Raw genomic sequence first — 25,772 nt, 5'->3', positions numbered from 1 at the left:
TGCGCAATGAAGCTGCGTCCTGATCCACTCGGACATTTACAAAAGTACAACAGAACACTAAAGTACAACTCAATCTAACCCGACTCCATGGAGAGTTGTCTTTAATTAAATTTATATATAGTGGCACCTTTATGGAAGCGCACTTTAACTTTATGAAACTTTGCGTAAATAATTGGATTCATGTATAAACTAATAAAAGCCTACCTGTTGATCAGGGTTTTTAAAATAATGTTGTCTGTGATCTCAATCTGCACCTTTTTTGCGAATTAGTTGCACCTTTTAAATGATTGACTGTTTTTTACTTATTGCCTGTAAATCTGCTCTATACCGTGCATTATTTATTTTGACGTGTGCTGCTGACCTCTTGGTCAGGTCACCCTTGTGAAAGAGGTATTGATCTGAATGGGTTCTATCTGGTTAGATAAAAAAAATAAAATAAAAACATATTTATGAAGAGTTCATTTGCAAAAACAGATAACCCACTTTTTAAAAAATGTCAAAATGTTTCAAAACACATTTTTACTAGCTGGTATTATCAATCAACTGAAGTTGGGTGACTTTGATCATGTCAAAATAAAATTACTAATTAGACGTATCTTAAAAATATAACTTTATTTGATATGTATATTCAGAAAAAATACGTTTCTTTAAATTTTCTAAAAACTGAGTTATTTTTGCAAATGAACTATATAGGCTATATAAAAATCAGGTAAATGTAACAGAAATTATGTTGTTAATGTAAATATCTGCTTTCAACAATTATTTCAAGTCAGACTCTTCATGTTAAAGCTGCTGTTGGTAGGACTTGGGGGAAAAAAGGTTACTTTTTTTCTGCTGAGTTTGGAGAAAAGGTCATAATACCCATTGGTACTCATCTGTAAGTGGAGTAATTTGAGACTATTGTGAAATCTCTGTGTTCTCCAATGCCTTTGTATCAAGCAATGCTATTATTCCCCTTGTTCCCATTATGATCGACCAATCATAGCTAATCTCCAATCATCTGTCCTGATTGGTTAAGGGGCGGCCCCTACCACGTCCTCCGATTGGTTATGAGTCCGGCACTATCATGACTGCACACGCCGATCTGTGTTGGGGGGCTAAGAGGAAATCTGTTTGGGAGGGATAGAGTTGACATTCAATGTCCCTCTCTCTGAACAGATGTTTACTCTGACTACCAACAGCAGCTTTAATTTAAATATCTGCATTCAACAATGATTTCAAGTCATACTCTTTTTGTTTATACAAAAACATGTAAAAGCAGTCTGGAATATAAAAGATAATGCTGATAGATGTAGCTGTCTGAAAGCAGTTTGTATTCTTGTGTCATTTTGTGGCAGCCTATCTGGGGAAATATAGGGAACTCCAGAGGGCACTACAAGGAAGAAATATTGTCACTTATTATCCCATGTTTAATGTCTGATTAAGTAAGAAACATTGCTTTGGAGATGAGCCACTGGAGATGTGATCATTTGTATCTCCTGCATACAAATTATTATCGTATGCGCACAAGATGATAATTTGTGATTACTTACTTTCATATGATAATGACTTCACTACCCGTAGCCTATTTGCCATTTGTCATTAAATGCCATAATAAGGCCTATCCAATAATTTTCTATGTTGATTGTGTGAACATAGTTTATAATGTATTCATGTTAGGGTTACACTTGGACTGTGTTTTTGTGAGTAACTTTAGTTTCCACTGCTGCACAGATTTGAAGGGTGCACACTGTTTTGTATTGATAAGAAACCAGCTGAAATACCTTGAAAGTTTTTCTAGATGATGGTATGTTAATTTGTGTGGTGTTTGAGAGTCTCAGAATATAATATCATACACTGTTGTGATTAAATTGATTTCCTGTTTTGTAAAATCAGCCCAAAGTGATGCGTTCCAATCTAGATTATAAATGCATCACTTTTCTCTCTTGTGTTCAACGCTTCCCTACAGTTAGCTGTATTAATGTTGTCTTCAAAATACTACCTTAATGACTGCACATTACTATGGACACTGCGCTACCATGGTGAGATGTAAAGCCCTGGAACAATGCTGAACCATAGGCACCGAACGCACGCCAGCATAGCCAGCATAGCCAGCATAGCTCTAACGCCTCTCACCTTCCACTAACCAAACCACCTCAGTGTATCCTTAAATATGCACTGCACTACATTGAAGTTAAACAAAATGTATTGCTTTTTTGATGGCTGGTATTTGTCATGATTGGATCTTATCTAGATGGTGGGCACGCAAAAAATGTCTATTAGTTTTAACAAAATGTTCCTATACCTAACCAAGTGGTTTGGATCCCATAACCTAATTAAATAGTTTTGGTGATCAAGTAATTGAACAAGTAAGTAAATGCATTTCCTAAATCTCGCCAAGTGACATGCGATATCTGGTGCATAGTTAACTTGAGTGGGTTGCACTTTGGTCAGGTTTAGTTATTGTGGTTTGGGCCAAATTGAGGAGTTAGTGTTGAGCCTGGTTTTATGTGGGACTTCAATTTAAGAGATTATAACCTACTACCAGAAACCAACTTTGACCTAACCAGGCTTTATTTGTAACATCCGTCTCCACAACACTTAAACTCAATTTAACGTCAATAATTTCTATGTTTATCAAAGTTTTCTTTTGTCTGATGGAATAACAGGGTACCCTGATGAATCATCAGACTCGACACTTAAACTTAACTCAACGCACTGAACTTGATACATGATGTATAAATTGAGTTTTTATTTAAAGCTTCTGTTGGTAGTCCTGGAATAAACATCAGTTCAGGGAGAGATTTGGAATGTGAACACTACCCCTCTCTGCTCCCGTAAGCCCTGCCCACAAACAGATCGTAGTGCACGCTCAATCAGGACGATGTAGGAGGACCAATCAGGAGAGTGGCTCTGATTGGTTAGAGCTGAATTTATAGATTGCTGGATACGGAGGCAGAGGAAAACTCAGAGATCTCGCCATAATCTCAAAGTACACCATTTATTGATAGCTGTTGATGAGTATTATGAGTTTTTTGCTAAACACAGCACAGAATAAGTACGTTTTTTTTTTTTTACCCCAATCCTACCAACTGCAGCTTTAATTAGCTGCTACTTATTGTAAGTCATTGCTCAATCATGAATGTTACTTTGAAGTCACTTGTGCAGCAAGAATAACTCTCAGAGAGCTATAAATTCAGGGTTAACTCTAGTGCAGGGGTTCCCAAAGTGTGGTTCGGACCCCCAGGGGGATCACGAGACACCATTGGGGGTGTCTCACGTAATCTAAATTACCTTATTTTACCCAGTATTGTAAAAAAATACAGACAAAAATAGTTAAATTGAAATAAAACCCTGCAAATAAGTACATTTCATTAGTTTTCTGTTTACCTTGTTGCCTGATGACTCCTAAAGTTAGGCTTAGCAAATTAACAAAAGCATCAGTAGCAGCTGGTTAATTCACAGCAGCACAGGAAACACAGACACATGTGCATGTAGGTAAACTAATTTTGAAGTATGAAGCAACATTTAACCACTTCGAGGGACAGTTGGGGTCAGGGGGTTATTACCATTTTATTAATGTTCTTTTAGAGGTTTTTTTTATTTTAAAACAAAGGAAACCTGTAAAACATAAAGCTGGATCTCAGTTGTCTTTAACTGTATATGTGTTGTGATTGTTGGAGTTGGTTATAATATAATATAAAAGGGGCACCAGTTAAAGTCTTGCCTAGGGCACCAAGTCGGTTAGGGTCGGCTCTGGTGGGGGTCACAAGTCTTTGGCACCTATATTTTGGGGGTCGCGGGCTGAAAAGTTTGGGAACCCCTGCTCCAGTGGACCCCTTAAAGGTATTTTAGTAGCAGTAAGGGTCCGGGGACCAGAATTATCCGTGGTCACATTAAAAACTGCATCGCCGTGTAATAACTGTAGATCAGTAAGCCAGTAGCTCCCCCTCCCTCCTGTGTCAGGGACTTGTAGTTTTTAGTTTGGAGAGCAGCGCGTCGCAGTAGAGGCTTCTTGTGAGAGTTAAACTACAGTTCCCTCAGAGCTCCTCGGAGGTGTTAGTTGTCAATATGGCTGTTGTCAGACAGACAAAGCGGAGAGGCAAATAATTCGCCTCTGATTAGAAATCCTTGGAAAGGGGTCGGACAGGGCACTGTAAGCAAATTGCTGTACAGTTCGGCTGCAGGAGAAGACACAGCGGGTCTTTGTTGGAGTTTTAAAGTTAAATGGTTAAGTGGACGATTTGAATCGAGGTAAGACATGAGCTATTCCCAATACTTAAAGTGATGTTATTAATATCAAATGTAGGCTAGCCCGCGACAGCAGCTAGCGTCGGCTAGTGCCAGCGTTGGCATGCTAATCATTACACAAGCATAATGCTATTCATATTGCATTATGACAAGCTGCAAGCCGTGCTCTGTGATGCTCAGGGACAGTTGTCAGAACAAATGCAGCTGTGATTAAAATGAGAGAGATTGGTGAGTTGACATTGTATCTGTCACATTATGCACTCTCCGCCTGCTGACACTGAAACATGTGCTAACGCTAGCTTTTGGGCAAAGGGCGTGAAAGCTGGCATCACAAGTATCCTGCCCGCAGCCTTGAAAAGAGCATTAGATGTGTGAGCTCTTATCGCAGGAGGGCCCGGAGTCAGCGACACCAAAACGCATGGATGAGAAAGAGATACTACTGTGGACAGGGTCCGAAAACTGCACAGCTTAGTACATGACTTTGGTCCACTACACTCGGGGAATGTTGATTTTGCATATTGTAAACAGGTCTGAGAAAAGCGTCTTTATCTCTTTAGAGGCAGCAGATGTCATGCCAGTGGTTATGTTTTCCTTCCTTTGTCACTTCAATGAGTTCTTGAACTGGTTTGGGTCGCTGTGGAGTGATACTACAATCAGCAGGGATGTTTCTCTCCCATCAGTCCCACTAAACACAGTGGAGTTGCTCTTCTTTCACAATCAGAAAGAAAAGTAGGATCAGTCCAGTCTGTGCAAAGTGAACTACAGTAATTCTGTGCAGTAGGGGCATTGATTTATTGAAAGCTGGATGTTTGCTCCCCCTGCAGCAGCTCACCAATGATCAGTGTGTTTCAACCAGTTAAACCTCCTGGAGCCAAAGTGAAAAGTTAACTGTGAATACTTGACTAGGAGGGAAGGAGGGATCACTTCAGATGAATAGAGTTGTTTGCAACACACAGAGCTTTAGTAAAAGAGCACAACATCTTGAATTCAGTACACACATTTGGTCACTTTTAACAATGATAGCCTGATAACACTGTTACATTCATATCACTGGGATGTGTGTGACTGGTTTGCATTGTAATGGTTAACAGCATTAGTAACCTTCCTTATGAATACTAGTTAATGTTCACCAGTGTGTACTCAGCTCCTCAAGTGACTTCACCTTGTTTGTGTCTGAAAGGTCAGCATCTTTCTTTTCTTTCCCTGTTCTTCCTCTCCTTTCACACATTTATATTAATCTCTTTCGTGCTCTCTTTCCTGCATGGTAACTTCAAATAACACAGCATACACACTCAAGTGTTTTTTTCCCTCTGGGCTTGTGAGTGACATAGAAGAACACAAAAGGTAGAGAAATGCCGGTGACCCCTTTTAAACCGTTTATCATATCGGCATAGGTCAGCTGGCACAGAAGATGGAAACTCTGCCGCAGTCTGATTCCACTTGCATTGATTTTGAGCACAGCAAATTGCTTATGAAAAACATGCAGCGTGGGTGGTGTGCAGAGCGGGGATATATTGTAGCTCTTAAAGAACGGCAGTCAGAATGTTAAGATAGCATCAGCTGTCAAGGTGACTCTGGCACTCTGCGTGTGTTGCCTGCTGGTTCCCAAAAATAGCTGATTTTTATGCCCTGCCCCTCCCTCCCTTTTTTTTTCACACTTCTATCTCTCGCTCTTGTCTTCCTTTTCTTATCTGCTGCCTCTTTATTTTCCTTTAGCAGTTTTTCTTCTTTTCCAGCCCTCTCTTGCAACTTCACCCCTTTAATTCTTCTCCCCGTCTCTTCCCTTTCAATCAGTCTCATTTTCCTCTCCATCTGCAACTGCGTTCCTTTTCACTCTTTTCCTCCTTAATCCTCTCATTTCCTCCCTACTTCCACCATCCCACCATCTGTCTTCTTTCTCTGCTCATCCTCTCCTCCATCACTCTTTCTCCTTCTGTTTGAACATTCCCTTACTCACATTTCCTTAACTTCCTCCAGCATTTCCTGTTTCCTTTTCCTTGATTCCTCTGTCCTCTGACTCAACCTGTCTGTCTCTTTGTCATCAGCAGCAGTATGTCTGAATTAAGCGAGGAGCCGCGCTTCACCATCGAGCAGATAGATCTACTGCAGCGGCTGCGTCGCACCGGTATGACCAAGCAGGAGATCCTGCATGCACTTGACACTCTGGACCGGCTGGACCGGGAGCATGGTGACAAGTTTGGCCGCCGCACCTCCTCTTCTTCATCCTCCTCGTCCTCCTATGGAGTTGGGGGGGCAAACAACAACAACTCTGCCTCTACTACATCATTCAACAATAACAACACTGCCTCGGCAACCACCACCTCTTCCATAACGTGCAACGGCAGCAGCACCGGCGAGGGCAACACCGGTGACAACACTGCCGTTGCCGCCTCTTCCACAACCTCCAAAATCTCCACAGCCACACAGACGCAGTTTGGCAGCGGAGGGGGACTCTCGTCATCTCCGAGCAACAGCTACGACACCTCCCCTCCTCCGGGGCCGCCACCACCTTCCACTATCTTGCCCTCGCCCGTCTCGCTGGTGGCTTTAACACAGAACGGCCGGGATAGTCTAGCTGCCACACCCAACGGGAAGCTGTCTCCTCCAAGGTACCCGGTTAACAGTGCGGCTGCCGCTCGGGCGTTTGGGTTTGAGGCCACAGAAGAGGACCTGGACATTGATGATAAAGTGGAGGAGCTCATGAGGTGAGTTGGAGGGAGGGAAACTTTGGACATGTTTCAACTTATTTGTTCAACTTTAGTTTGATTCTTGGGAAGATCCTGAAAGCATGAGTCTATTACGATGGTATAAGATTATTTATCATCTGAGATTATGGATCTTATGATGGAGATATTTCTATAATGGTTTTACAAAGGCCTCCTACACTGAAAGAAAGAATTGTAATCATTTCTGTTCTTCTACTGAGCCTTCAGACATGTTTCTGTTTATGAAGGACACGAGAAAGAGCTGAAGGAGCCCTATAGAATAACCTTGAAGCGCATTATTCATCTTTTCAGTGTTGTACATTCTTTCTGAATGGCTTGTGTTAAAGTGTTTACTTTGCTGAACTTGTGGTTCTTCTGTTATAGCAGTATTACCAGTTAAAGTGTGGTAGGAAAGCGCAGTTGTGTCAGAGTAATTCAAAGAGCACCAACATTCAGGGCTATTTGAGCAAATATTTGGGCTATTTCAGAAACAGTAACTGAGAAAAAAGTGTATATAGTTGTCTGTGAAGGTTGTCAGTCATCCAGGTCACAGTAGTTTAAAGCTTGATCAGAAAAGGCGTTCAGACCTTGAAGACATTTCTTGACGACGTCTCATCTCTTCTTTCTTCAGTGACTGAAGAAGCCTTTCAGAGGAGAGGTGAAACATCCTCAAGAACTTAAGTCCAGATGCCTTGTCTGATCAGGGTTTAAAAAGTCTTTCTGGTTCTGAAGTTTTTGACTTTACCTTCTTATCTTTATTTTGAGCATTTGAATTCTTCTTGGAGGTGAAAGGAGTTTTTGACTTTACCTTCTTATCTTTATTTTGAGCATTTGAATTCTTCTTGGAGGTGAAATGAGTACGCTTAGGAGCTGTGTTTGAGTTTTTGGATTGAAAATGTTGTTTTTTCTGTTTTTCTTCCAGTAATGATGGGATAGCAGTTGTTGTTGACCAGGTAATGAGACATATTAATAACAGCTTAAGATGCACAGTTGAATAAATCAAGAACCCCAAAAGGGAAGAGTTAGAAAATACATTCTCTTATCAAGATTGTCGGCTAAAGGCTGGTTTATACTTCTATGTTGACCCTACGCAGCAGTGGTCGATGCAGACGTGAGCACTACATACTTGTGCGTCGATGTGTCCATGTGCTGTACGTTTTCTGTTACTGTTTCACAGCGATCCAGCGTGTCATGTTCATTTAGAGCTGATACATGTTGCTGTTTATCATACAGCATTGACTACAGGGAAGAATAGAAAGGAGACGTTGGAGGCAATACACGGCCGATGTGTAGGGATCCCGGAAGTGGTGTTAATGCGGGAAATACAATGCCACTGAGTGGACCAATCACAGAGCTTGCGGTCTGCATCAATTTGACACAGAATCACAATTTGGACGAGGTGCGCTTCAGCTAGGTGAGTAGGGCTCTGTTTTGGTACGGGAGCTACGCAGACCTTCTGCATAGGCTACGCCGTCGATTCAACGCAGAAGTATGAATCAGGCTTACGGCCAAATTCCACCAGATCCGTGTCCTGGCGTTCCGTTCCGTTGCGTTCTGGCTGTGTCTCTGATCTGGCAGGTCGGAACGCAACAGATCAGATATGCAACACTTCTATTTTTGCCGGGTGCCGGAGCGCAATGCATCTATCATCACATATCAGATCGAGCGGGACAGGAAGTCAGTCACCAAAACAAAATGAAAACATCCAGTTCATCTTCAGAATAAAACACTCCGCGTTGCTCCGCCTCTTCCCGTTGTACAGTTCTGAAGCCAAAAAATCCTGCTCCTGGGCGCCGCCATTGTGCAGCCAGAGCCTGTGAAGCCACTGTAATAAGCTCCGCCCTACAGCGTAGAGTGACAAGACGCTGTGTGTCCTTTGAAGTTTCTCTCTACGGCGGCTGTCAATCAAAGGAAACCGGGAAGTAAAACCCTGTTTTTTAATCTCTAATAACTAACGAAAAATAAACTTTTCAGGAAAAAGAGGCCTTGAACACAAAACACTCAAATACTAACTACATATCATCACAGCATACAGATGTGAGAAACATTCGTACCACGTGTATTTATTTTTTAAAGTCTGACTGCTCCCCAATTCAAATGAATGGGGGAGACAGATTTTTTGACCTATACTGCAGCCAGCCACCAGGGGGCAGACACACTGCTGAAAGCCTCACCACCAGGGCCGTATCCGGCACGCTTGGTTATCACCAGATCGTATTTAACTTGCAACAACAAAATGTCATTTAGAGCAGAGCCAGGCCTGGAGTCAACAGGTCAGAGGTTTTCAGAGGACCATAAAGACACCATGGATAAAGAGAGGTGTCGGATAATCATTGATTCAGTAATTGCCAGCCCTGCTTCGTGCTGCGTTCCGAAAACGCCACCGGTGGGTGTTGACGGGCGAAAGAGCCGGAGACAGACTTGACATGGATCTGGTGGAAGTCCTGTGTTAAGCCTTCATTTTTGTTACGCCTAGCAGAACAACATGTCAGATGTGATTTAGATATTTATCTTGTACAGCTTACAGGTGTGCATCCTGTACAAGAAAATCTAAATCAAGAGTCCAGCATGGAGGCGTTCTTGTTGAGATCATGAATATAGTCTACAAAGTCTGTATCGCTTTAATTGTACGTTTTGGGTGCAGATGTTTGAACAACAGACACATGAGATCACATACAATTACACCCAGAACAACATCAGGTTTAAGATGCAGAGCCTTATATTTACTTTGGAGCATTACTTTGACAGTTTCACTGTTTATTATCTATTGCAGTCCACACGTTGGCCACCTCCTCTCTGCTTCAAAGCACTTTACACATTAGCCCTCTGATCCTGCTGCTTTCCAGCCTCCCAATATGAACAGTCAGAATAATAATAGACATGAAGAGCACAGGCTCTATCCTTGTACTGCGCTGGCTGTCTGGTTGCTCATTCAGGCTGCCTTTGCATTAAATTACATGTCCTCTTTAGACAGCCCGAGAAGTTAAGAAGCGTTGAAAAGCCTGCGTCCTCAGCCTGTAGGACTCTCCGGCATCTCTCTTGGCAGGGCTGCGGGGGCGTGACACAAGGTTTCTGCTTGCCGACAATTCTACAGTGCCCTTCAGATTTTTCTGTCTTTTAAGTGCACATTTCCGTCTCTGCAGGGGTTTGGCCTTTGAGCTGGCATCTAGCACACCCACCACCCCCCCTCCTCCCCTTTCTCTCAGTCTTGTTCAGCAGCTTGTGCTACATTGATTCACTTGTGCCGATACAGGCAGCGTTTTTGAGCTCTAATTTTAGCCGCACCACAAGAGGCTAGTGTGGAGGATATTGATGCTGTATGTCAAGAGTCATGATGCTTCAGAAATATGCTAGCAAAGCATTGAGGACTTTGATGAGATCCATTTTGAATCTGCCTGGAAACCAGAGTGGTTTGAAAGGATGTTGAAAATGTATATGATTTGAGTGAGAGTGCAGCTTACGTCTGCTGATGGCAGCGCGGACAGAGAAAACACTGTGGACGACTCGTATGGGTGTGTGTGCATTGATCAGTTTACATATTTGACAGGTGTTCACAATCTGTACCAGAAGAGGGATTTATGCAAAGACCTTCATAAGCTTGTGAATGTGTGTGTGTGTGTGTGTGTGTGTTTGTGTATAGTGCAGGGTATGTATGTATGTATGGGTTTGGGCTGGAAGCCAGAAAGCAGGGTGGGTACACTGTGTGACTGCACATGTTCACTCAGCACCCTCTATTCCTGCAAGTCTGAGCATGCTTCATTTTTCTAAAATGGAAACATTCTGTGTGAAGTGTGTGTGTGTGTGTGTGTACATTTTTTTTCTGTGTATGTATAAAACCCAAACTCCCAAAAAGTTGAGACACTGTAATATGTTGATCAAACCAGTATTTGATGGCATGCAAGCCCTCTATACCCATATTTAACAGAAGATATTTAACACTTATCTTCTTTTAAGGATTTATTTGGTTACTGAGGACACGTTTTACAAAGCAGGTTTAAAGCCCTGAGTCTGTTGACCCTGAAAAGAGAGGAAGGTAACTTATGCTGCCTTCAGATGGAGCTCATAAAGTCATGAAGTTGTGTATTGGAGTTGTGAGCATGAAAGGAGTTCAAGTGGTAACTGAATGGGGAACAACGTTGTGAATCAAAGGCAACATGGACGCCAAAAGATAAGTTGTTGTAAGAGCTGGGCGATATCATTTAATAAAATTTTTCGTATCAGTCGATCTCCATAACTATAAATATTAAATCGTTATTTCATTTAAATTTTAAGGCAGATTTTTGGTCTTCAGTGAAAGATGAAGAAATCAGACCATTTGTTAACTTCTATCTGGATTTAGTTGTTTGATCATAGACTGTATAAATAATGGACATAGTATATGTGAAGCACCCATCTGTTCCTGAGCGCTGTTTTGAAGCCAATAGTCAGCGGGTGCCATATTGGAAATGCTGAACTCAAACTAACTTCTGTGGAGCTAGTGTGACGTAAAGAGGCGGGCTTTGAGCCTCCTCGCCAACAGCTACAGCATTCCCGCCTGTCAGTCAAGTCAGCTGTGCCTTTCACAATGGAAAACTTGTAATCTAAATATCTTTGAAATTGCTGCATATGAAAAATTCACCCCCGTACAGTGTGTGCCGATCAAGAAATGAGCTATCCAGACTACACTCGTCGTTTGTACCAAACTGTAAACATGTTTATTTCTGCTGTAAAGATCAGCTTTTCTGAATGAGTGTGTATGTGGTTTCTGGTACTTCTGGAGCCAGGCTCAAGCGAACACTTGAGAAACTGCAGTTTCTAACACATCTCACATTGGCTTCAATTCTTGCGGCTGGAGGTTGCCGCTTGACTCTAATAAGCTTCTTGAATGCCTCATTTTTGACGGTGCTAACCAGGGGTGTAAGGATACACTTAACCCACTATATTCAAATCCCAATTTTTGGTTCGTGATACGATTCACTCACAATTCTCTAATGATTTTCAAGAAAAATGGATTGAACTCAAAATTTTATTAACTATTACTTTATTTCAACTCTCAGATATGGACAGTTTCGATATATTTTTTCTCTTGTATTTTCTTTGTAAACAAACTCAAATAAAACCACTGCATACTTTTTTTCAGTACCTTGCAAAAAAAACCTTCAAATGACTGTGCAAAAACACCTTGTGGGAACATTTCAGAACAATTATAAAGAAATGGAAAGTGAAAGATTCCAAAATCAAAGTATTAAATATGAAAACAAATAAGGTAAATCTCTTTGAATAAACAAAAGTGCAGCTGATGTTCCTGGCTTGGAATGTACATGTTTTTTTTCAGGGATATCTACGTTTTCAGGCAGCAGCTCCTTGCTCCTTGAGAATTGAAGCCAGTGCTAAAGTGTTTAGCTTTTAAAAGTCTAAAAGTCCTCGTCATTTACAGTCTTTCGCCTTAGGAGCTCTCTTAAGACACACTTTGATAATAACTTCTATCTTCACACAGATCTTGTCTTAACTTTTAGGAGAAATTCTCAGGAAACGTAACGATTCCATGACAAGAATTTTTGTAGAATTTCTTCCCTCGAAGTTACTCTTTGTTTGAGGACGTTTTCTCAATACAGCCACTGGTGTTTTTATTGTTACTCTATAAGGAGTTAAGTTTACATGAGGAGGATTTTTAGACCCTGAACGGGTGTTTTATCATTTTCAGACCACTTCTTATCAAGCCTCACATCACCAACATCCCTTCTTACATTCCATCAGATTCTGTTTTATTCTTCTGTTTGTTTTTAATTTGCAGCTGCTTCTAACTTTGCTTTTCTCCACCTCAACTACATCTAGGCCTGAATACAAATAAATATTAGGTTCAATACCTTTCCACCAGTTTTCACCTGTGGTAATATCATAATATATTATTAAATATTCAAAAGGCTAATTAGACCACATTCAAACTAAAACACATGGACTCAAGCAGCAATTTTCTCCCACCCTTTTTTTCTTTCTCTTACAGCTGCAGCAGTGTCGCTTTATCTTTCTGGAAATAAGAGAAGTCTGTTGGATTAACATGAAAAAAATATGTATATCAGTTACACATATTAAAATGATGTTTACTCAAAATGATTGATAGACCTAGTTTGCTTTTGTTGAAAGAACACGACTTTTTCATTTTGATTCAGTGCATTACTTATATGTTAACACATTAAATTATCATTTTTAAAACCAACACATCTTTTTTAAAACTAAATTAAAGCAGTTTTTGTGCAGTGTATTTCATTATTGATTGTGAGTGCAACTTGAGTTTCCTATATAAAATATCTAAGTTAAGTCAGCCTATTCTGCTCACAATATGACGTCTAACACTATAAAGTTATTAAACCCATGCTTGTATGAAGAAAAAAGTTATTATCACACTTTGTGCTCCTTAGATATTTAGTAGCCCCAGTCCCTTGTGGTTTTTGCTTTTTGATTTCCTTGACAATCCATACTCTCGTCATCATCATCCTGACTTCAGCAGATCTGTGTTCGGATGATTACACTTAAATATTAAAGCTAAACAGCCAGTATTGAGATATATAACCAGCACCAAAGCAGCACTTTAATTGAGTTTCCTACTTGAGGGTGAATCAGATAGTTGAATCCTTTTTGAATTGAACCCTAGTTTCTGGGGTTTTAAAGTGAAATGCTGTCCCATTCTTGCCTGTTTGAAAATGTACCTTCTCAACAGTGCAGGGTGTCCTTTGTCGTATTTTTAGTTTCATGATGCTACAAATGTTTTCAATAGGTGACGAGTCAGGACCGCAGGCAGGCCAGTTTAGCACAGTGTTAATCTTCTACTACAGAGCTATGCTGTTGTAATTTGTGCAGAATGCGGTTTATCATTGTCTTACTGAAATATGTAAGGTCTTTCTGAAAAAGTCATTGTTTTGGTGGCAGCATATGTTGCTCCTAAACCTGAATATGTTGTTCAGCATTAATGGAGCCTTAATTTAAGCTACCCATGCCATGGACTCTTATGATCCCCATACCATCAGGGGTGCTGGCTTTGAGCTGTGTGCTGATAACAAGCCGGATGGTCCCTCTCCTCTTTAGAGCAGAGGACACAGCGTCCATGATTTCTAAAAAGAACGTCAGATTTTGATCCATCAGACCACAGGACAGTTTTCCACTTCTCCTCAGTCCATCTTAAACGGGCTCGGTTTCAAATAAGTCGCCGATCATGTTTATATATAGTTTCCTCTTTGCATGGTTCAGTTTTAACCTGCATTTGTGGATGTAGTGATGAACTGTGTTAACAGACAGTGGTTTTGAAGGGATTTTGAGCCCATGCAGTGATCTCCACTACAGAGTCATGTCTGTTTTTAATGCAGTGCTGCGTGAGGACCCGGAGATCAGGTCCATCCAGTCTTGGTTTTGGTCCTTGTCCATTTTGTACAGAGATGTCTCCAGATTGAATCTTTTAATGACATTATGTACTGTAGATGAAGAAATCCACTCATTCTTTGTCATGTTACTCTGAGGAACATTATTCTCAAACTGTTGAACTATTTGCTCACGCAGTCTCTCACAGAGTGTTGAAACTCCTCCCATGTTTCCTTCTGAGAGACTCAGTCTCTCTGGAGTGTCCTATTTATACCCAGTCACTTTACTAACAGTTATAAATTAACCTCATTAGTTAGAGTTTGCTCTTTAGGGTGTTTTTTTTTTAAATATTACACAACTTTTTCACTGTTTTTTGCCTTTTGTCCCAACCTTTTCTTCACCAGATTTGTTCATTTAATGTTAATGTCAGAAGTGAAATAAGAAAATCTGAAATCCTGCTTTTACAATAGTCTCCCATTCACATAAACCTTCAATACTTTCCTTTTTCATATCGCTGTGGTGAAAGATGAACCACTGGGTTACATTTGTAAACAAAAAGGTCACAGCTTTCAAAGTGCTTCATGTTTGTTTCATATCTCATGTTCTCCTCTGTGGAAAAAAAACAGCTCTGTATTTTGAGTTTGCTTCCCATATTGTGTTACAGCCAGCTGGAATTCTGTTTTTTCACTTGTGTGTGCAGGAGAGACAGCAGCATGGTAAAAGAGGAGATCAAAGCGTTCTTGGGAAACAGGAGGATCTCTCAGGCAGTGGTGGCACAAGTTACAGGTATGTAGCAACACTGACACACTGAAAACAAGCTGCTGTTATATATTCTCACTTTGTCATCAAGCACTGTTATTTCTGATTAAATGATGTCCCTCTGTTTGAAATTCTATTTTAGGAGAAACAGAAAGATCAGAAGGAAGTTTCTAATACACGTTCTTAATCTACCAAAGACGTCTTCAGACATTTTCTAAATCTGCTTTTAAACTCCTCTCTTGAGCTCGACCGTTTCTCTGTGCTCACTTTTTAGTCGCATGACCGTACCAGCATTCGACTAACAGTAGAGTAATGTGGGAACCTGAAACATTCAGCGTGCACTGAGGACAGATACCTTGCGTTCACGTGTTAAACCTTTAAACACATATATTTATAGACGGTGTGATTTCACAAAATTAATGCAGTACTTTTGAAAGGTGTGTTTCAAAGACTTACAACATACATGGTACCATCTCAATACATTTGATCCCTGATTACAACTACTTACAAAGTGTCCTTTTAAACATAAGTATTATCCAAAGCTTGTGTCAAAGGCAAATGATTGGAGAAGAAATACGCTTCAGAGAGAGAGTACACACGTTCCCCCTCTAGTTACCCTTCTGTCTCTCTCGAATTCTTCCAAAACTTGTCAGCAGATGGTACCCAAACTTGATGCAAGAAAACACTCTGTTGTAATTTGAAGTCTGGCTGCTTTCCAGGCATCAGCCAGAGCAGGATCTCCCATTGGTTGCTGCAGCACGGCTCCGACCTGAGTGAGCAGAAGAAGAGGGCTTTCTACCGCTGGTACACGCTGGAGAAAACATCACCAGGTACATACTAGTCTTCTCACCCCATGCACTGCTGCTCTTTGACCCTTTGCTTAGAATACAGAAGCCAAAGGGAAATAAGGAAAGGCAGGGAGGCATCCGTTCAATGGTGGGGTGTGGATGTTTGATTTAGTCTCACTCTGATTATTTGGGCAGAGTTGAGATTGAACGAAGAAAAGCTGAAGAGTTTTAAAGCTTAATGTAAAAATCGCATAAGAAGGAAGTTAAACATGTTCTTCGGTTAGCAATTTCCTCTTACTTGACACACACACACACACACACGCACGCACGCACGCACGCACGCACGCACGCACGCACGCACGCACGCACGCACGCACACACACACACACACACACACACACACACACACACACACACACACACACACACACACACATACACACAGGATATTGAAAAACTTTTTTTGCAATGTATTGATACATATCAATTTTAAACATTTAAAACCAGCTCTATCTGGGGCACCATTATTCCGATAATTGTTTAATGATATATAATTTTATATATTTTGGGGCTTTTTGCACCTTTATTAGAGTGGGGAGGACAGTGGATAGTGCTGGGAACAGGGAGAGAGTGGAGGAGTGACATGCGGGAGGGGGCCGCAGGCTGGAATCGAACCTGGGCCAACCGCTTCATGGGTGTGCAATTTAGCCATCAGGCCAAATCCATGCCCTATTATCTCATCTTTAAATGTATTTTCCTGGGGCGCTGGTGGCCTAGTGGTCTAAGCGCCCCACATACAGAGGCTACAGTCCAAAGGTCGCTGGTTCAACTCCCGACTGCAACCATTGCTGCATGTCCTTCCCCACTCTCTGCACCCCAACGTTTCCTGTCTTTCTTCAGCTGTCCTATCCATGAAGGCAAAAAAGCCCAAAAATATAACAATTTTCGGAATATACAGAATATATAATATAATATAATAAAATAGATCCTGTTTTTTTTACTGGTCCCTGCTTGTAATGCAGTGCAACCCCCTAACAGTGGTTGTAGGGCATCTGAAAGCTGTATGCTTTTTGTCATTAAATAACAAAAACACCTTTAATAACATCAAGACATTCCTTATAACATAAGAAAGCATAACTCAACTCAACTTTATTTATATAGCACCTTTCATACATAAGAACATGCAGCCCAAAACAACAGCAATGGTAAAATTATAAAAGGCATGATTGTAAATAAAACACTTAAAAATAAAATAAAATCAATACAGTAAAATTGATAAAATAAGTAAGAGTGGAAAGACAAGTTAAAAATAAGGTAGTGTTCAAAAGATCAGATGAATACAAGAAATAAATAGATGAATAAATAATTAAATAAGATAAATTAATGTTAAAGCAATGATTTTAATAATAATAATGCACTCCAGGGCTAAAAATAAATTACTCCAAATTAAAAGCTAGATTAAAAAGGTAAATCTTAAGTTTACTTTTAAAAACACCCAGAGAGCTCGCCGTTCTGATGTCCAGAGGCAGAGGGTTCCATAGCTTAGGGGCATAAAAACAGAAAGCTCTCTGGCCGGTGTTTGTGTGAGACATACGTAAGGGCTAGTCACCAGGAAAATGTGTGCGGCTCTGTGAGGTTCAGAACAGAAAAATGCAGAGACATCTGCAGAACCAAAGAGTTCTGGGAGGAAGTTCTACCAAAACATAAATGAGAAATGAGGTGAAGTGCAAACTTATCATATCAATACGTAAACCAAATCCAACCAACATATCTACGACAACCAAGCTCAATCATCAACAGGGTCTCTCTCTCCTTATGTCTGGACCTAGTTGGGCTTGGAAAGAGGGATAGAGGAGAATAAGAGAGAGAGAGTGATGATAGTGATGAGATGGATAGTAGTAGTAGTAGTCCTTGTTGCAACAGTGGTTTTGAATTAATGATTATTAATATCAGTCAATCATCAATCATGTTTTATTTATAAAGCACCTTTCATGCAAGTCAAATGCAACCCTAGTGCTTTACAGTGATTGAAAAAGAAGAAAGAAGCAGAAAAAAAATAATGGCAAGACTTATTAAAAAACAGAAATGGATTTTAAAATAGACTTAAATAGAGACTAATACACACCAATAACAATAAAAAATGTGTAAAAAACAAGTTAAAGCATCAAATCAACATTGAGAATAAAAACAATTAAAATAAATCAATTAAAAAAGGAGTAAGGATAAAAGTTGAAAATAATGTTAAGGCTAAAAATATCAATAAAACTGAATAGATAAATTAAAAAATAAATAAATACAAATAAAATAAACAGTTAAAATAATAAAACAACATTAAAGACAATATGATAGTAAAAAGTAAGTAATGATATTGTTAAACCCTACATAAAAGCCAGACTGAATGAATACGTTTTTAGTTTTAAAAGTCTCAATATCTAATCTATTCATAATCATAATATGCTTAATATGATCTGCCTGTCAGATGTCTTACTTCTTTTGTCTTGAAAACTAGATTTCACATGTACACAAACCAAAACAAACATTATCTTTTCCTCATTTGAAGAGATGAATGTAGATTTTGCAGCTAGAAGGACGGTTAAATAGTTGAGACACTGGTTAACGTTGTACTTCACAAACTCACTCAAAGACTCCACTGTAAATGGTTAACAATAGAAACAACACGCCTCATGCTGCCTTCAGATACGTAAACCCGTGCGTGAGCTTTGTCAACCTATAGCTGGGCAGCAGGCATCCCACGCCTTGTCCTCTGCGGCATGTTTCTCAGTGGAGCCCTGCCAACAGCGACAGCAGTGGAAAGTGCTCTATGCTATTTATGGCCAGACTGAGCCCGACTCGGCTCAGCTCAGCCCAGCCCAGCCCTGCGCACACACTACCCTCAGTCACTGCTGCAGAGAAAACTGATGCCTCATTCATGCTGTTTTGATAACCTGAACTGTTACAGAGCAAAATGGTCATGTCTTGTCACGTCAGATAAAGTAATCGTGACAAACTGCATGTGCATCTAAACTTTTAGCTTTTGTAAGTTGGAGTGCAAATGAAAGCTGATTTCTGCTGAGCTCATAATTTGAGAAAGCAGAGTGTTAGTCAGCACTATTCAGGCGCGTTTATAATCAGATTGTTTTGGGACATTTGCATAAGGCTTGGTTTTTGTTTATCTTATAAAAGCAGCAGCGATACACATTATTATGATGATTTATTTTACTGCACAATTTATGATTACAATGGAGCACACTCTTTATCCCAAACACTTTAGTGGCTCCACTCTTTTCAGCACATGTGCCATCATTAGCATCAACCTCCTTCCCCAGGTGCCACTCTCAACATGCGGCCAGCTCCGTTACCCATGGAGGAGATGGAGTGGAGGCAAACTCCACCACCCCTCACAACTGCCTCGGGGACCTTCCGGCTGCGTAGAGGAAGTCGCTTCACTTGGAGGAAAGAGTGCCTGGCTGTGATGGAGAGGTGAGTGTTGGTCGAAGAGGCAGAAGAGCAGCCAATTATAGAGGAGAAACACATTTTTCTTTTATAACTTCTGTTATTTCCACATGGAGTTTAACCTGGGCTGGACAATGAGCCTATGCCTCTTGCAATCCAGTCACAATATTGGCTGGGTTGTACTGGATACATTACAAACATAGAAGCTACGGTATGTTGACATTGTCCTTGTGTAGTGAAATTAATTTAATCACTCTGACTCTTCTGCTATTTATAGCTACTTCAACGACAACCAGTACCCAGATGAGGCCAAAAGGGAGGAGATAGCAAATGCCTGCAATGCTGTCATTCAGAAACCAGGTAAGAGACTGAAACCAGGAATCTGTGCAACACAGTGGAGGAATGGAGGAATGGTTTAAAATTGTTCCTATCTTTAACAGATGATAGCTTGATCTGCTGGTAATAAATACTCCTGCATGTTATGACAGTATTCTAATTATAACCCTGAGTATTGTTCCTATCCAAACAACTTCGTAAAATATCACACTTAGACAGATTAGTACAAAAGATATTGTATCAATACAGACTAATACAAGTGAAACACTTGACCCCTGCAGGAGATGTAGTGACTGTGTTCATAGACAGTCATTTTGGGATGTCATTTTAAGCCCATGCAGTGACTTCCATTACAGAGCCATGTCTGTTTCTTAATGCAGTGCCACCTGAGGGCCTGAACATCTCTGCCATCAACTATCAGTTATCAGCCGTGTCCCTTTTGTTCAGATATTTCTTCAGATTATATTTTTCTGGAATAGCAGAACTCCTTCCTTACTCAGTCTCTCACAGAGTGGTGAACTTCTCCTCATTTTTTTCTTCTGAGGGACCCCAGCCTCTCGTTGGTGTCCCCTTACAAGCTGCACATTTTTGTAATAAGTTGCGAGATGTTCCTGCAGGTTGTTTTTTTTAGCATTACGAAACTTTGTTTTCATGTTTTGTTGTCCCTGAAACAACTATTTTAAAATGTGTTCCTGGCGTTAAATTTCGAATTAGCATTTACAACATTTGATTTGTTGTCTTTGCACTATTTCAAATTAAAAATAAGCTTTTCATTTTTTCAAACCGATAAATTTAACTTTATCAACATTTTACACAGTGAACCATCTAGGTAAGGAAGTGGGATAATCTATCATAATTCTTGAAAATGCTGAACTGAACATGTGCTGGGGTTGTTTTGTGAGCAGGGCATGTTAAATTCACTCTGAGACTAATGAAGATTTACTGTTTGTTGATCTGCCTCCTTCAATTCAGTTTATTTTCCTTTTTAATATAAATGAGTGAGTGATACAGGCTGTATAAAGATCATCATGTTATTGTTTCAGGAAAGAAGCTGTCGGATCTTGAGAGGGTGACCTCCCTGAAAGTTTACAACTGGTTTGCCAACCGTCGCAAGGAGATCAAGAGACGCGCTAACATTGGTAATGTAGATTCTGGATAGGATCATACATTCCCATTCAGACTGTTTCATTGATTTTCACTGCACAAAAGATAACATCTGTTTTGATGACGTGGCTTTTTAAAATGAATTAACACCAATTACGGTACAAAAGCGTTCTTATGCATTGAGCTGCTGATCATAGATTCATCCTCTCTCTGCAATAAGGCCAATGATTGTTTACCCGATCTCTAAAAGGACCTCTGGATAAGTTTTCACCAAACTCCTAATCCAGATGCGATATATCAGCTTTTATATAATGATTATTTTTACTACTACTACAATGTTTTAAACAAACTCTTCTCATTTGGACAATCAGAATTTTAACTTTCAAACAACTTACCCACCACTCTTTGTTCTAAAGAGCTTAACATTTTTTTGGTCATTATGTTTAGTTATTTCAACCATGTTTCCATTACTTTTAGCCTACAATTTAGACCTACTTCTTCATTACTTATCATTTAAGCTGACTACTTCAACTGATATTCTCTCACCAACTCTCTTAATTAGAGTGCCGTGTTCAGGTGTTACACCCGCTTCACATAGAAGCATGTTTGCTGCCCTAGTTCCTGCTTTTAGCCCCTTCTCTCCAAAAGTTTTAACCCAATGTCATCAGGGTTCTTCCTAGTAAAAGGGTGAAGAGACGTGTGGCCCATTGTTAATTCTAACCAAAACATGTACAAAAATGAAAGTACACATTAATCACTCTCCACTTGACAGGCTGTTTGCCATATTTATAGATGCATGTGACGTCAAGGTAGGCGGAGTCACTCTCCAGATCCACGCGTGGCAGAGTAGCAGCATTCAGCCTGAATGCAGCAGCACCAAAAAACGACCACAGAAAGAGCTGAAGGTGGACTACCAAGCAAGATTAAAGGGAAACATCAGATCAATGTATTTAAAAGCCAGAGTTTTCACTGTCACAATACTAGCTCTTTATTCTGACTAGATCACAGTGCTAACTTACATATAAAAGGTAACCTTATCTGGACCATGTTCATGTTCTGAGATTCAGCCAAAATGGAAATAAAGCCTAGCCGCAGCCTTCTGCTGCAGCTTTTACAGCTGACTGACAAACTGTGAACACACACTGAGAGGCCTGTTTATGAATAAATTGAGTTTCTTCAAAATTGCTGCACAGCTACCTCATCAGTCTGTGGGAAATACTGTTAGCTGTAAAGTGCAATATGAGTGGTTGGCAGAGGCATTTCGACACATATTGACAGATCTGGGATGATTCCATGAATCGAACATACCCAGGCTGTCTCTGAGTAAGCTGGCCCGACTTTAGCCCGACAAAGTTGAGGTAGAGATATGAGGTACCGCAGAGCTGGTTATCAATTTTCTCTGTTTACTCAGGCTATCTGCTTCAGTCTGAACGACAACATCTATCACATCAATTGACCCTTCATCAGCACAAAGAGAAACAATCACACACCGTCTGCTTCAGTCAGACAGACATAATGAGAAAAGATGATGAATGTATGAAAGTTATTGCAGAAAAAATCAGTACAGCTGCTGCAATTAAGGAAGAAAAGAAACCTGCAGAGAATAATGCGTCACCTTGTAAATTATATATTGATTCCCAGAGTGCCATGGTTTATCTCTAATGTGACAACTAAACACAGCACAACTCTGGCATGTAAACAGTATACATGATTTTAACAGTGGAGACAGAAACTGCATTTACATCTGATACCTCCACTTATTTATATTTACAGTGTTTAAAGAATAGTCCCAGTGACTCCACCGAAGTTATCGTTCCATGTCGATGGATTCTTATCTTCCTGTTTCGTTTGATTTAACATGAAACTGTCCTCATTCAGCTCTCCTTCTTCTCTGAGCTCTGCAGTTCACACACCTTGAACTAAAACGAGGAAAATGTCACAACTTTGAACCCTGCTGCTATCTACACCACCGCTCATGGTTTAAGTTTCTTTGTAGTGATTGCTAACCTAAAGTTTCTCTCACCTGCTCCGCTGCCTTTGCTAATATTGCTGGACAGGATCCAATATGAGAATGTCTGTATCTTGCTGATTTAGCATGCTAACTGAAACTAACGTTTTAGCCACATTGTTTTGATGCGACCGGAAACCAACAGTTTTACCTCACGTTACAGTCTATGGTGTCAACAAGCAGAAACAAAATTTGCTGGAACTCTTTCCCCCAGATTGATTTGAAAGTTAATAACCGTCGTCAAGGGGTTGTAGGCCTAAAGATGATCTGCTGAAATGTTAGGAGTTAATTTTACCTGAAGCAAACTGAAAACTGAGAGTGAGTGGAGGTATTTGTGACGATAGAAATATACATTTAATTCAACACACGTAGGCTTAGCCTACTGTAATTGAATGGATCAAAAAATGGTCATAGTCTGCTACATCAGTTGATGATCCAGATTATTTTCAGGCATGAATTCATGAAATAACGGCACTACACAACAGATTTAAAGCCCTAACACTGAACATGAGTTTCAAGTAGGATACTATTGTGATCTAACCTCTTAAATGAAAGACCGCTTTGTGGCGCTGAAAACTCTGGCTTTTAGGCTCAAAAGACCCTTTCATCTTGCTTCATGGTACACCCTCTTGGTGTGACATCATCTTGGGGTTTCACGGGTCGCTGCGGTTCAGTGGTTGGGGGTTCGATCAGGTATTTGATCAGGTCTGACCTTCCACATGCTGAAGTGTCCTTGGGCGAGACACTTGGTGTGTGAATGGAATTAATCAATACTGATGGTGCTTTACACAGCAGCCTCTTCCATCAGTGTATTAATGTGGGGTGAATGAGTGAATGTGACATCTAATGAGAGCGCCATATGAATAAACTCCATGTACCATAGTTCAATGATATTTTCTGTCTTTCGGGTAATCTGTCAGTGATATTAGACTGATTCAGAATCAGAGGTTTTTCTTATAATGAATGTTTCTTCTGTTGTGAAAGGGGGGAGTAGAAATGCCCGAAAATATATTTAATTAGCTTTAGGTCTAACATCAGTAATGAAATGACAGTTGAATTAATAGATGTCTGCCAAGGTCATAATGTAAACTTATAAAGGTGGAACGTATAGCAGAGCTGTTGTCTTGAAGAGAATGACATCAAACTGTTTCTCTATTTTAAGTAAAATTATTCTCCATTGTTTTTTTTTGTCTCATAATCTCTTCATGTAGACATGTTGGGGAATCACCGCTTTAAAATCAAAGTAATGAAGAGTATTATCTGTCATTTATTCTAAATCTAATAATTCATCCTCTTCCTCCAAGAAGCCACAATCCTGGAGAGTCATGGGATCGATGTCCAGAGTCCAGGAGGACACTCGAACAGCGATGACATCGATGGGAATGACTTCTCAGAGCAGGTAGAGAGTGACGAAGGATCCCAAAGGACACATAGAACAGATTTATGTTCTAGACAGTTCTGTTAAAGACAAGTCCAATTCAGGAGAAAGGTCACATCACTTTGTCAGCTTCAGGGTTAATGTCCTTCTGAACTGTGTCTGTTTCTTTGATTGTGATTTTCATCTTTATCTTCCTGACAACCATTCTTTGAAAGGTAACCAATGGATGGGCACATTACATGTTACATTTACATATGACATCATTTCATGTATTTTTAGACTAATTACATTATACAACAGGACATGCTGAAGAATATTGAAAGTCCTCTGAATGGACGGTGAATAAATCCATCCCCGAATACAGAAAGTACATGATTTTGATTGGAGCATTGTTGCTCAAACTCAGTGATTAACAATCGATCACACTTGATCTTTCTTTTGCGCACCATGGAAACCTTCATCGGGTCAACGCTTACTGAAAGTGAAAAGAGTTAGTTCAATCAGCTAAAGTGGATTTGATGTCCAGTGTTGTTGTCACCTGCTGATCGGTGTGAATGAGGACAAGTAGTTTCGAACATGTTCAATTATTTAATATTTAATAATGAATTAATATTTCAAGATTTTTTTTTAATCATACTAAAAATGCCTTTTTTTTTCTTCAAGGCATGTGACCTGCCTTATTTTGACAAGAGACCTCTCAGCCGACCTTTCAGTCTTTACCGACTGGAGCCCACCTCACCAACACAGGTAACTCAAATGTTAAACTATAAGATATCAGGGTGGGATCAGCTGTAGATCAACATCGCCCTCTCTCTCTCTCTGAAACTTTCTTGTAATCTCAGCAGTTTATAACAATGAAGGTTCCATTGAAACAACCAGAAATAAAGAAATATCACTTCTTCAATGCACAGACTGTTCTACCTGTTAGTATGTGTTACAGATATCAATCACAGACTGAATTATGAGTCACTTGTTACTATTTTTACTCTCTAGTAAGTGCTCACAACGAAACTAGTAATTTCAGTATTGTTGTATGAGACTACTTATTAACTACACACAGGCTACTTGTGTGCAGTCTATAGAAGTTGTGCAGTGTTGTCATTCTGCTGAAACAGGTTTGAAATGTATTGAAAAGATGTGAACTGGTTCCATGAGCATATTTGAAATGGTTGGAATAGGAGACTTAAATGAGAGTTTGCAGTTTAGGCACGTACTCCATGTATGGGGGCTTTAGTCTTCATCGCTGTTTTGACCGTGACCAAGACCCTCTGCTGCATGTCTTCCCCCACTCTCCACTCCCCACATGGCCTGTCACTCTTCAGCTGTCTTATCAATCCAGACAATACAATACAATACAATACAATACAAGAGCTCTGCAGTCTTAAATTTACTCATGATGACTACATACATGATATAATGTTATATGAAATAAGGCTTGAGCTGCATGTCCTGGAAAAAAAGTGGAAGTTCCCATTATTACAGAGGGACACAGCATGGCCTCTGTACTGCAGTGTACAGCACGATTCCAAGTATGACAGGAAATGATTTAAGACCAAACTGTTTCTATATATTTTGAAATGACCTTATTTGGCTGCTCAGTTTAAATTTGTGTGTTTCTTTCTCTATAAATGTGTTAACATGTTTTACTTGCTTAGTTATGGACATTAAGTTTAGCTGGG

At 40.0% G+C, this 25,772-nt stretch overlaps 1 protein-coding gene across 3 annotated transcripts in view; it reads left to right on the top strand.

The window, feature by feature from the left end:
• Window positions 1-4,022: 4,022 nt before the first annotated feature.
• The window catches only part of hmbox1b (homeobox containing 1 b), a 28,720-nt gene continuing 6,970 nt past the window's right edge, over window positions 4,023-25,772 (top strand). The window contains exons 1-9 of one of the 3 annotated variants that reach the window (XM_034700049.1): window positions 4,023-4,233; window positions 6,279-6,935; window positions 14,968-15,053; window positions 15,746-15,856; window positions 19,141-19,294; window positions 19,545-19,627; window positions 20,647-20,742; window positions 24,020-24,114; window positions 24,757-24,840. In XM_034700049.1, the coding sequence (XP_034555940.1) occupies window positions 6,283-6,935; window positions 14,968-15,053; window positions 15,746-15,856; window positions 19,141-19,294; window positions 19,545-19,627; window positions 20,647-20,742; window positions 24,020-24,114; window positions 24,757-24,840 (1,362 nt within the window). In that variant the 5' untranslated portion in view covers window positions 4,023-4,233; window positions 6,279-6,282. Of the gene's footprint in view, window positions 4,234-6,275; window positions 6,936-14,967; window positions 15,054-15,745; window positions 15,857-19,140; window positions 19,295-19,544; window positions 19,628-20,646; window positions 20,743-24,019; window positions 24,115-24,756; window positions 24,841-25,772 lie in introns of all 3 variants that reach the window. The other 2 variants (XM_034700050.1, XM_034700048.1) reach the window with 2 other exon arrangements.

The sequence above is a fragment of the Notolabrus celidotus genome, chromosome 13 (assembly GCF_009762535.1).
Source record: "Notolabrus celidotus isolate fNotCel1 chromosome 13, fNotCel1.pri, whole genome shotgun sequence".
NCBI lineage: Eukaryota > Metazoa > Chordata > Actinopteri > Labriformes > Labridae > Notolabrus > Notolabrus celidotus.
The sequence above is the reverse complement of the archived record's forward strand: the minus strand, read 5'-3'. Positions and strand labels throughout refer to the sequence as shown.